Source organism: Artibeus jamaicensis, unplaced genomic scaffold, assembly GCF_021234435.1.
Source record: "Artibeus jamaicensis isolate MK-2021 breed Jamaican fruit bat unplaced genomic scaffold, CSHL_Jam_final scaffold_847, whole genome shotgun sequence".
NCBI lineage: Eukaryota > Metazoa > Chordata > Mammalia > Chiroptera > Phyllostomidae > Artibeus > Artibeus jamaicensis.
This window is the reverse complement of record NW_026522057.1, coordinates 14,402,325-14,414,919: the sequence shown is the minus strand read 5'-3', so window position 1 is coordinate 14,414,919 and position 12,595 is coordinate 14,402,325. Positions and strand designations below refer to the sequence as shown.

Below are 12,595 nucleotides of genomic sequence, written 5' to 3'. Positions count from 1 at the left end.
GTTTCATAGTGTTAAAAAGTCAGGTGTAGTATGTAATTAAGTCTGAGAATTTGGGAGGCCTATGGAAACCAGCCACCCTTGCATCCAGAACCTACAAAATCAACACCTTGGTGGATTTTAATAATCGAGAATAAATAGCTCTTGCATAGAATAACTATAATATTTTATCGGTTCTATTTGGCACTTTTATTGTGATGTTTTATTAATCTTTGATTTCTAATGTGTGTCCCTATTTTTGCCATTAAAAGCCAGAAAACGCTTTCTACATCTTCAATTCAAAATGAAATCCCAAAGAAAAAATCCAAGTTTGAGTCAATCACAACCAATGGAGACAGGTGAGCCAACTGGAGTGTGTATGCACGCTTCCGTTTGAAATGCGTACACAGTTCCTGAAACAGGAATACGTGGCACCGTGTGCCTTAGTGATAGTGTGTGGTTGTCAGTCCCAGAGTCACTATGCTTGCCACTTGGTATCTTAGAAACTGGCAGTACTGATATTTGTTTATAAATTTAATCTTGTCATTAAAAGACAGGGACATATAACTGGATTTATTAGCAGTCAAATTCTGCAATCCACGAATAACCGCACCAAAGTAATTCTAAGAAGTCAACAGTAGGATGCTTTCCATTATGACCTGTGCGTGTAGCCTTCTCCCGGCAGGCCACGAGTCAGGCTCGAGAGGCTGAGCAGAGACAAGATGGAGTTGGGCCGTGTTCTGTCTGAGGGATGATCTGCGCTTCCTTGGCCTGCAGAAAGACAGCACAATGCAGATGCTAGATCAGGAGTCAATGAGATGCATTTAAATTTTTTGTTTCCTTTTAAGCCTGTCTAAATGTGTTTTTTTTATTCCTTTTCATCTCTCCTCAGTGGTGCTTCCTCTTATGAGTTGCATTGTCTTAACACCCAAATTGTCCCATCCGTGTTGGTACAGCAGATTGCTTCCTAGCAGAGTTGTGGGCCCAACCATTTTTTCCTTCCCCAGCATCCTGAAGTGATGCCACCTGACACACAGTTCCCTAAAATCCTTGGAATCATTTCCATTCTGAAGATCCCTTCCGATCAGTTCTCCCTTCTAGCTAGTGGTAGTTTGGGGAGCAGACTGGCATATAGGCTTAAATAAACAAGCACATAGGCTTGTTTATATGCAAGTTATCCTTGTAAAAACTAGCTTCATTGATTTTAAACTTCTTGAATTGAACCTTCTAACATGCTTAACTTAGATGATCAGGTCACATGGGGGAAGGAACCATAAAGCCCATCTTTATGGTCAGCCTTACTGTTCTCTGAACAACTAACTAATCTGGTCAACCTGAGGAAAGTAGGTATGGCACAGATTGTCCCATCAGCTCTGCCAGGTCCATGACCCTGCGAAAACCACTTCAAAGAGTGAACCATTCTGAATGCCCTGCTTTATAAAGGTCTAAGCCAACACCCACAGCCTTTAGAGTCATCATTTCTGTCTGGTGCTCACTTCTGACCCTGGCTGTGTTTGAAGACCTGGAAAAAGTTCATTTGTATCCTTTCATTTAACCAACCAGTTCTTTCTTTTATTTTTTAAAAGATTTTATTTATTTATTTATTTTTAGGGGAAGGGAAGGACAGAGAGAAGGACAGAAACATCGATGTGTGGTTGCCTCTGGCATGTCTCCATACTGGGGACATGGCCTGCAACCCAGGCATGTGCCCTGACAGGAATTGAACCAGTGACCCTTTGGTTTGCAGGCCAGCACTCAATCCACTAAGCCATGCTAGCGAGGGTTCAAATAGACTCTTATAAAAATTAAGGGAAAAAAGTTTATCCATCCAAGTTCTGATTTTTTTTTTGTCTCCATTTTTTCACTCAGCTTTTCCCCAGATCTGGCTCTGGATTCACCAGGCACTGATCACTTTGTCATTATTGCTCAACTGAAGGAAGAAGTGGCCACTCTGAAGAAGATGCTGCATCAAAAGGATCAAATGATTTTAGAGAAAGAGAAGAAGGTATGGCTTGGTTAATGCCTCTCAGGTCAAAATGATGCCAGGGTAAGCTATGTGGAGTAGGGCATGGTGCTAACTCTATTTAACCGATATTTGTTGGGTACTTATCATTGATACTTGAGAGAGATCCAGTGGCAAGGCTGGGGTATTCTGGGGATAGGCTTGCTGTCTGCTAAGAGGATGTATGGCATGGTATTACCGTAATGAATCCACCTCAGCCCAGTGGGTTTAGAAAGTTGATTTTCTCCGCTTTGGAGGGACCTTACCCTTCTCAGGGAGAATTTGTGTTAACCAAGCTTACAGAGATGTTGTATAAAACTCCAGTGTTCCCTCTTAATTCACAGTGGGGCGCATAACTGAGTACTATTTTTCTCAGCATGAGCTTCCTTAGAAGGTTGTAATCAGAAAGTGTAGATTGAGCATGGTGTTAGGGTAGAAGGAGGTAGTTATGTAATTGGAATTTTTAATGCTCTCAGGCTAAGAGAACCTGATGCCTCTATCATGTCTGTGGGACAGTAAAACTCAAAATATGTGGGCCAGGTCTCCCTTCTCCCCGGACAGTGTTCAGGTAGGCCTTCCGTTGTGGCTTTTGCGTCACTTTGCTTCTATTGCTATCAGTTGCCCTCCTGAGTGATTCACTCTTTAAACATGTTAATATCTTCAGTAAAATCTTACTGTTCTCAGTATTCCTCCCTCTTTAAGGTGACTTTTTATATCCTTGTTCTGATTCATGTCTGGCATTTCCTTTTTTCTTTTTTAAAGATTTTACTTATTTATTTTTAGAGAGAGGGGAAGGGAAGAAGAAAAAGAGGGAGAGAAACATTGATGTGTGAGAGAGAGAGCAATAGGTTGCCTCCCGCACGCCCACTACTGGGGACCAGGCCCGCAACCCACGCATCTGCCCTGACCAGGAATCGAACTGGTAGCCTTTCAGTTCACAGGCTGGCGCTCAATCCATTGAGCCACACCAGCCAGAGCTCATGTCTAGTATTTCTTATTTTCACATTCTTAGAGAGTATCTCATTTTTGCCTTAATACATATATTAATGATGATAATAATAATAATAGCTAATTTCTGATGGATGCTTACTATGGGCCTAACTCTATTCTGAGTGCTTCATGTGTATTAGCTCATCCTCATAATAGTTCCTTCGAGATAGGAATTATTATCATTACTTTATAGATAAAGAGTGCATCCAATTTTTTTTCTCTTAGGATTCCAATCCTAGCTGTTTTTCCCCTGGGCCTGTATGTTGCCATGTACCAAGTTTAGAGTGCTATTATTCATTCCAGTGGCTAACAAAGACATTTATGACATAAAACCTTCAGGTGCAGTCTTGCGATCTAATTTCCACCTCATTTTATAGAAGAGGAAGTAGACCTAAAGAAGTAAATAACATGTCCAATTCACACAATGGCAGAACAAAGGAATAAACTCAAATCTGTCCCACTGTACCATTCTTTCTACTGTTCTCTGCTTTCTTCTTCCAGTAAGGTGGCGATTCATGGAAAGAGACCAATAGTCTGATGGAGTGGGGGTGCGGCTTGGTGGAGGGAGGCAAAGGGGGGAAAATTGGGACAATTGTAATAGCATAAAAAATATAATTTAAATAAAGAGACCAGTATTCTTTACTACATGACTATCATATGAAAGTGGACCCAAGTATATTTTCTTCATAGACTAGATCAGAATGGCACATAAAAGGATTTTTGCAAAATAGAGACAAAACAAACACTTGTTTCTACTGCATTCCAAAGTTAAGGTTTTAAAAGGAGCAAACACAAATAGTAGATTTTTCCCTATAACTTTCAGGATCAAAGTCACACTTCTAGGCTCTTTCCTGTCCTGCCTGTCTCTGGTGTCATCTGCTGCCATTCCCCATGCTCATTGGTCATTAGAACAAGCTCTTGGTTATCTCACACCTGCCTGTGCCTTTGCTGTTCACTTTGCTTAGGTGCCCTTGTCCTTCCTTCATGTTTCAGTTGCTGCCTGTGCCTCAAAACTCAGCTCACACATTTCTAAAGTGTTTCTTCTTTTGCTCCTTGAATGGCATAGTTAACAGGAGAAGGCCTGGGGTTTGAGTTCTAGCTCTGCCACTTGCTAACATGTATGATCTTGGCCATGTTACTTAACCCTTTCTAAGCCTTGGCTTTTCCATGTATAAAATGGGAAGAATAATATTATCCCCCACAGGAGTACCATAATATTGAATGAAGTAATTGATCAGTTTGCTTGGAACAGGGTGAAAATTCAGTAAATGGAAGCAGCTCTTATTCTCATGGCCCCTCTGAAACCATCAGTCAAAGTGCATTATAATCACTGATTTATTTGGAGGTGGGTATTTAGAGGCATACATAAAATCTTTAAAACCTGCTAGTGGCTAAGTGGGAGAAATACTGCTTCAGGATCCTGTGTACCTTTCAGGAAATCTTTAGAAGAAATAGGATATGGAATTCCCTGGCTTTGATTTAGGTATGGATCTTCAGGAGAGCGCTGGACCTAATTCATTTGGGGGACCACTTAGCTCTCCGGTACCAAAACATTTTTCATTGTACAGAAATTTCTTCAGGTTACTCTGCTTTTTCCCCCTCAGATCACAGAGCTGAAGGCTGATTTTCAGTACCAGGAATCTCAGATGAGAGCCAAAATGAACCAAATGGAGAAAACCCACAAAGAAGTCACAGAACAATTGCAGGTGATGACTGCTTACTGTATGTGATAACTGGTGCATTTAGCTGATTATATTTTAAGTGGTTGTTTTATCTCAAAGTGTTGACAAATCACTTTAATATCCCCTTTATATGTCTTTTATTGTTTCACTCTTAGATGTGTTCTGATCTTTTCCCTTCAAAAACAGCAGAATTAATAAAAGGGTTCTTTGATTTTTGGATAAACCAGATGTGATTCCAGTTGTGTGAATCACAAATTCTGTTTATCCACCACATTAGGGGACTCCATGGTTTTTGATGGATAAAGCATCATTTTGTAGCAGTGGATCCCAGGAGACTGAAGTATACTGATTAACCTCCAGCAAATACTACCTTCTCTCCCCTGAATCTAGATGGCTTTCTTTTGTTTTCTCTAAAATTGTTTCGTCTCTACCCTGGTGGGACAGCCCAGTTGGTTAGAATGCCATGCCATTATGCCAAGGTTGCGGGGTTCAATCTCTGGTCAGGGCACATACAAGAATCAACCAATGAGTGCATAAATAAGTGGAACAACACATCAGTCTCTCTCTTTCTCTCTCTAAAAAAATAAAATAAAATAAAATTTAAAAAACTTTAAAAACAAAATAAAATAAAATTTGTTCATCTCTTCCTGATCCTCTACATCTGCCCTAGCATCTGCATGAAAAACATACTCTATCCTGTTGAAACATCCTTACGCTGATTTTTTTTAGGCCAAAAACAGAGAGCTCCTGAAGCAAGCAGCTGCCTTGTCCAAGAGCAAGAAGTCGGAGAAATCAGGAGCTATAACCTCTCCATGAGAGACCACAAGGAGCAGTAACAGTAGTAACAGCAAATGGATTTCTGGGTTAGGGTTGGAGCCTTGGGAACTGCAAACTTTCTTAAGAAATCTCTATTTTATTACTGTTATCCTTCGTGTGATTGCAGTGGGCTGGATGGAAACACCTGGTTTGTGCTGTGTTGTGACTGCATGCTTGAATGTTTGCAATTTCCAGCTCTTTTTATCTTACCCTTTCACGCTCCCAGTCTCTCTCTCTTCCCTCTTTCCCTACCTTCTCTCAGAACTATTAGCTCTCTCTTTCTCTGTCTCTTGGAACCACTCTTTCCTCCTTCTTTTTTGTGGTGGTTACTGCTCAGTGTTATGTGCAGAATGATGTTTTGTCCATCGTTGCATCCTGCCACACCCATGAGCAAATAGTTTGGCATTAATTTCATATCACTGCCACCCTCTGAACTTTGGAAAACTGCCACCTTAAGACTTGGTACAATGGACGAGGCTTTCTCTCTCCAATAAACCTTTTGCTTCAGGGTATACTCTTGGGTTTTTTTCCAGGTATATTATGTATGAACTTTGTACTATGTATAGCCAGAGTTTTATTTATTTTTTAAAAAAGAAACTTTCTTGATAAAGGAATAATGGTAGTCTAGCTTGTTCTTCTTGTAAAAGTGATGCCTCTTTAAAAAAAAAGTTCTACTCTAGCTTTTAGTAACAGAATCAAATCCTTTATTTCTTGTTACCTTGGAGTCTTAACAACTGATTGTTAAGGTGAAATTATTCAATGCATAAAAGTGTGGAGTTAAGTGCCTTTTGGAGGATGTCTTGGAAGAGCATTTGAGAAGATTCTTAGGGAGGTAGCAGTGGTTTGAACAGCCTGTCTTTATAAGTAAAGGCAGGAAGAAAGGTTGTCCAGGTTGTACTGGACACTTCCCTCTCGCACCCCTTTCTGATTGTTTCATGTGACAGCTTTTAAAGTCTCACACTGCCATGTCTTTAAAAAAAAACAAAACACCAAAACCCTTACTTGCTTTTGTCAGTTGTCATACTTGGCCATTGTGAGAGAACATTTTTTTTTTACATGAGCAGAGTCAAAATGGGATAATATTTGAACTACAAAGCATTTTCCAGGTCAGTACAAGCTACTCAAGTGTGGACTCGGAGTCTGACTGAAATGGTATCGCTGTACCTTCTCCCCGCTCCTCCTCCCCGACCCCAGCCTGTACACTCCCTTGGAACAGAAATGTATTGAAAACGGGTGCTTCTCAGAAGCAGCTTGGCTGTACCCATAATTGTTTATGTCCTGTTTTTCCTTCTTGACCTGATAAGCAGGCACGTGGATTTACTTTCCTAGGAGAGGGGCTAAGTCTTCATTTCTAGTCATGCTCTCAGGTCCTCTATGTGATGTTTGTGAAAGAAATTAGAGATGTTTAGTGCGCCATGAAACAGTAAAATCAGCTACCTTGGAGTCGGTCATTCATGCAAGGGGGTGCTTGAGTTAGAGGCAATTATGAGGGCAGATTACCTTTGTACCTCATCTCCCCAAACTGCAGCAGTAAGTTTAATTGCTAGGCATTTCCTAGAAGCAAACGCAGTGGTGACAGCGTTCTCACAAGTGGAACCATGCACGGAATGGAGCAGAGCCGTGGAAGTGGGCGGCTTCCTTCTGATAAGAGAAGCAACAGGCCGTGTTGTTTCTGAATCACTCTCGCAGGGGATGTCATTTTTCCTTTCAGGCAAGGGAGAAGGTAGTGCTAAATAGTTTTATAACTTTTTGAATGAGAAACTTTTAGGTAAAGACAAACTGTCAGATACTATTTTTCAGATGCCTATATGTTGACTGTGGGGAAAAGATAGTGAAAAAAGTCATTTTTTTGTTTTTTAAAGACTTTTGAGAAATTCTGTTACATGAAGTGACTATAAAAACATATTTAGTTTTATACTAAATCTTTTTTTAAGGTTTTGGCACTTAATATAAAGCAAATTCACACATTTTCTAACTTTCCACAAGTTCTCAAAAGGGAAAGAAGAAACCTCAGTCTTGCAATTTTGGTTTTTAAAAATCATGACAACGTTTTACCATAAAATTGAGTAGCTAACTTTTGGTAACACCTTTTGTTTATTTGTATGTTTGTAATAACAGACATTTTAAAACATAGGAATGTTTTGGTTTGTACAGACTTTGACAAATGTGTGTTAATAAAACTTCATATTGACTCAAGTATAATTTGAGGTGTTTTTTTCTCATTTACTTCCTGTTAGTTCACCAATAAATCCTATTATCCCCTTCAACTTAGAAAACAGTCAGTTTGTCTTGCTGGAGGACTTCAGAAATTAAAACCCTAACTCTGCTAATAGTTAGGGATTTTCATGTCCATCAGAGAATAAGCTCATTCTTTCTTCTGTGATTTTATTTATCCATTGTAAGTACTTGCTTCATTATAAGCACTATGCTAGGCAATGAAGATACAGCAGTGAGGAAAAGCAACAAAGTTACTGCCCTCATGGGGCTTCCATTTCACAGAATATTGGAAACCACCATTGTTTCTTGGTTTTATAGTCATCATGATTGTTTAAAAACATATATATATATGTATATATATATGTGTGTGTATATATATATATATATATATATAGGATGAAAATTTTTTTTTGGATGAATTATTTTTAAATTATTTTTACTTATTTTTAGGGAGAGGGGAAGGGAGGGAGAAAGAAAGGGAGAGAAACATCAATGTGTGAGGGAACCATCAATCATTTGCCTTCGCACGTCCCCAACTGGGGACCTGGCCTGCAGCCCAGGCATGTGCCCTGACCAGGAATCAAACCAGTGACCTTTCAGTTTGCAGGCTGGTGCTCAGTCCAGTGAGCCACACCAGCCAGCGCAGGATGAATTTTAATAAAGTACAAGTGAGAGGTTTTTGAGATGCCATATGAAGAAGGTGAAGAATGTATTAGTTTTAAACCTTGGTGCTAATAGTTTAATAACAGGTATTATCACTGTCACATCCTGATCATACTATTTTATAGACTCAGTGACAACTTATTTTCTCTAAATAATTGAAGATAGTTTTATTTTGTAGGGTTCTATGGTCTGAATGTTTGTGTTCTCCAAAAAATTCATATGTTGAAATCCTAATCCCCAAACATGGTAGTATTAGAAGGTGAGCCTGTGGGAGGTGCTTAGGCTCTGCCCTCATGAATGAAACTAGTGCTGTGGGAAGGACCCTCCACAGAGAACTTCCTACGCACCTCCCACCACATGAGGACACAGCTGGAAGGTGCTTGCTGTGAACTAGAAAGAGGGCCCTTATAAGACAATAAATACATGCTGGCACCTTGGTCTTAGACTTTCCAGCCTCCAGAACTGGGAGAAATTTCTGTTGTTTATAAGCCCCCCAGTTTGTGATATTTTGTTATAGCAGCCAAACAGAGTTAAGACAGGGGCTAGATTTATGACCACCATTATTGTGTGAATTATCTTTATGCATTTATTCAGTCTTACACATTTAGTAATAAAAAATACCAAACCACTTATATGTGCAACATTGTAAACCTAAAAAACATCATGTTAGTCCCGGCTGGTGTGGCTCAGTGGATTGAACGCCAGCCTGCAAACCGAAAGGTTACTGGATCTATTCCCAGTTAGGGCATGTATCTGGGTTGTGGGCCAGGTCCCCAGTTAGCACATGAGAGGCAACCACACATTGATGTTTCTCTGACTCCCTTTCTCCCTCCATTATCCTCTGTCTAAAATAAATTTAAAAATCTTTTAAAAACATGTTAATTGAAACAAGCCAAACACTGAAGAATACATAAAATATGATTTCATCACTATGAAGTCCAAAAATTGGCAAAACTAATGTGTAGTGATAGAAATCAGATAATGATTTCTGTGGATAAGTGGAATTGATTAGAAAGGTGCATAGCTCAAGGAAACTTTCTGGGGTGATGACAAAAATGTTCTATATCTTGGTTTGGGTGGTGGTAACATGGATATATATATATATATATAAAGTGTCAAAATTTGTTGAACAGTATCTGTGTATTCTATTGTATGTCAGTTATAACAGTTAATATAGAAAAGCACTTAATCCTAAAAATGCTACTATGAACATTTCTATACTTGGTTTCTGGAACACATATGTGTGCATATCTTTTGAGTATATAGTTAGGAGTGGAATTGCTGGGTCATAGAATGTGTATGAAACACAGCTCTGATACTTAATAGCTGTATGACTTTGGGCAAGTACCCAGAAACTCTAGAGAACATGGATTTCCTTATCTGTTACCAAGGAGTTAATCTTATTTTGATGGGTGCCAACTGGGAAAACTGTTTTTGTCAGTTAACAAGAGGACAAAAGCAGAGAAACCTTTCTCTCTAAAATCACAGATTTTAGAAAAGTTGCTAATTGAAATATCACTAAGAATGGAATATTCTGCTCTTGCTTGGAGGATCTGAGTTATTTTGACAGAGAGCAGCAGCCTCCATTTCCAAACCAGGTGCAAAGCTTCAGATAAGGGGTTTCCAGATACAACATTTCACATTTATCTTCACCTGTAGTTTCCAAGGAAACAGGACCTCCAGTCCTTTTATCATCTCAGGCCTGATGAGAATCCCTTTACAAATAGCCTGGGTGTGCTTTGAGGCTATATCAAAACACCATTTCCTTGAAATTTTACCTACACTCCATCTTTTCCCCAATCCTTGAATAAGTATCTCTATCTGTGCTTGGTGTGATGCTCCACGAGTCCTCTGGTGTGCAGTCTGCCTCAGCCTTCAGGTAATAAAGCTAAGTTTGTCGGACCACAGGTGGGCTTTACCACATGGGCTTTATGTTGGGGATTACAGATAAATGTTTGTAAAATTTGTTCACATTGGCTGGATAGGCATTTAAGAAATGGTAGTGATTTTTTTTATTATTCATGTATAAATTTGAGAAATGTTCATTTGACATCTAGTATTTGCAAGGCACAAACATTGTTATGAAGGAATAGGACAAGATAGCACAGGATAACAGATGGATAACCACTATTTACTTTAAATGAAAAAACCACCACTGTATCTTCAGTTGCTAGGAGAAAAATACCTTTGCTGAGCTTCACTTTACAGAGACAAATGTAAATGAAAACATTCTCAAGACTATTTTACAGTTAAAAAGAACAATTTACATGATTTGCTAGGACATAAAACCATGGATTCTAAGAAATGGTAGGGTTTTAACCAGAGTGAGAGCCCCCAAATGTTACCTGTTCCTTTCTATAGAGAAAGAAATGCTCTTATAAATGCTCCAGCAAAAAAAAAAGAGATAGCCCTAGCTGGTGTAGCTCGTGGATTGAGTGCAGGCCTGTGAATCAAAGGATTGCTGTTCGATTCCCAGTCAGGGCAAATGCCTGGGTTGCAGGCCAGTTCCCAGCAGGGGACGGATGAGAGGCAACCATACATTGATATTTCTCTCCCTCTCTCCCCATGTAAAGATAAATAAAATATTAAAAACCAGAAAAAATAGAGATAGATTAACTTACAAAAACTAAGGCTGAATGCAAGCTCATTCACTCACTGGGGGTCCGTCGTCCTCCCACCCATATAGGCACACAGCTTCCTCTTTGTCATTCCCCAGAGATCGGCAAGGCAGGCTAGACTGGGTTGGGGTGGAGAACACAGGAAGCAAACACTGCCAATTCCCCTTCACTTCTCCCTATGTTGATCTCCCAAACCAAAATCCTACCCTTGTCTTTCCATTTACCATAAGCTCACAAAATGCAGTCTTCTTTGGGAACATCGAGGACATACACTCCAAATGACTTAAAATGATTTAAAATCATCTGAGGGTATAGTTCTCTAAGAAATCTTGGTTTGGGATATAAATGAAGATGCCATTTGCCAGGGATTTTAGATGAAGAATGAATTTGGGAATATGTGAATGCATTTTAGGAAAGTAGCAAGATGACAATGAAGTTAGTTTAGCATTTGGGTTTTGTAGTCAAACCTCATGAAAGCAAATTGTGTTCTTCATTTTCTCAGTTGTAAAGGAAAAATAATAATGCTTACTTTGTTCAGTTACTTTACGTCATTTAAAAAATCGATAGCCATGCTGTGAAAGACAAATACTATGTGATCTCACCTTTAACAGGAATCAAATCAACAAAACAAACAAGCAAAATATAACCAAACACACTGAAATTGAGAACAGGCCGACAGTGACCAGAGGGGCGAGGGGAACGAATTTCAGGGGAAAAGGGGAAGGGGAACAAGTATCAAGGACACATGGACAATAATAAGGGGGAGGGGTGGAAACGGGGAGGAAGGTGGGGAGGGCTGGGATGGGGGTAAAAGGCAGAAAACTGTACTTGAACGACATTAAAATAAAAAGTTAAAAATTAAAAAAAAAAATCGCCCTGGCTGGTGTAGCTCAGTGGATTGAGTGCGGGCCTGCGAACCAGACAATCGTGGTTCGATTCCCAGTCAGGGCACATGCCTGGGTTGCAGGCCGGTTCCCTGCAGGCCAGTTCCCAGCAGGGGACGCACGAAGGGCAACCATATATTGATGTTTCTCTCCCTCTCTCCTTCCCTTCCCCTCCAAAGATAAATAAATAAAATCTTAAAAAAATCAATTGTTTACTATCCATCCTAAAGGTAAAAAGTTACAACATGGTCCCTTGCTGTGAAAGAGCCTGTGGACAACTGAACTGCAGTGACAATTCACACATAGTACATGCTTGATACATTTTATTATTATTATTATTATTATTATTATTATTATTATCGTATGGTTTTGATTAGAAAAGGGGTGGGAGGAGAAATGAAAGTGGTTTGTAAACCATAAAAGTACTCCACAAACACTAACAAAGCCAGAAGGTGGAAGTAGAGAGAGAGGAATTTCAGGAGTCTGGGTAAAGCTATGAGTTATAACATAGTCGAATACTCCCATATTTTAACCTGAATTCTCAGAATAGAACGTGTTAGGGCTGAGATCATCTAGCTAATCGAAAATTCCTGCCTTCTGTCACCGTGCCCTGGCGAGAAACAGTACCGCCAGTCACCTCAACTCGTCCAGTCCCAGCTCCAACAGTGTGACGCCACCATTCCGACACGCATTCTCCCAGCCCACTGCATCCAATCTCTCAGCTACAGGTCCCGGCACTAGTTCAAG

At 39.8% G+C, this 12,595-nt stretch overlaps 1 protein-coding gene and 1 long non-coding RNA gene across 2 annotated transcripts in view; one reads left to right on the top strand and one right to left on the bottom strand.

Annotated features, from left to right (window-relative positions):
* FAM76A (family with sequence similarity 76 member A) overlaps nt 1-5,980 on the top strand; it is a 23,839-nt gene extending 17,859 nt beyond the window's left edge. The window contains exons 6-9 of the mRNA XM_037149573.2: nt 249-335; nt 1,846-1,981; nt 4,573-4,674; nt 5,380-5,980. Of these exons, the coding sequence (XP_037005468.1) occupies nt 249-335; nt 1,846-1,981; nt 4,573-4,674; nt 5,380-5,466 (412 nt within the window). The 3' untranslated portion in view covers nt 5,467-5,980. The remainder of the gene's footprint in view (nt 1-248; nt 336-1,845; nt 1,982-4,572; nt 4,675-5,379) is intronic.
* On the bottom strand, nt 529-12,595 carry LOC128626656 (uncharacterized). Its single transcript, XR_008390667.1, has 2 exons — nt 12,486-12,595; nt 529-747 (listed from the first exon to the last, which is right to left on the bottom strand). It is a non-coding gene; the product is annotated as an uncharacterized LOC128626656 (long non-coding RNA).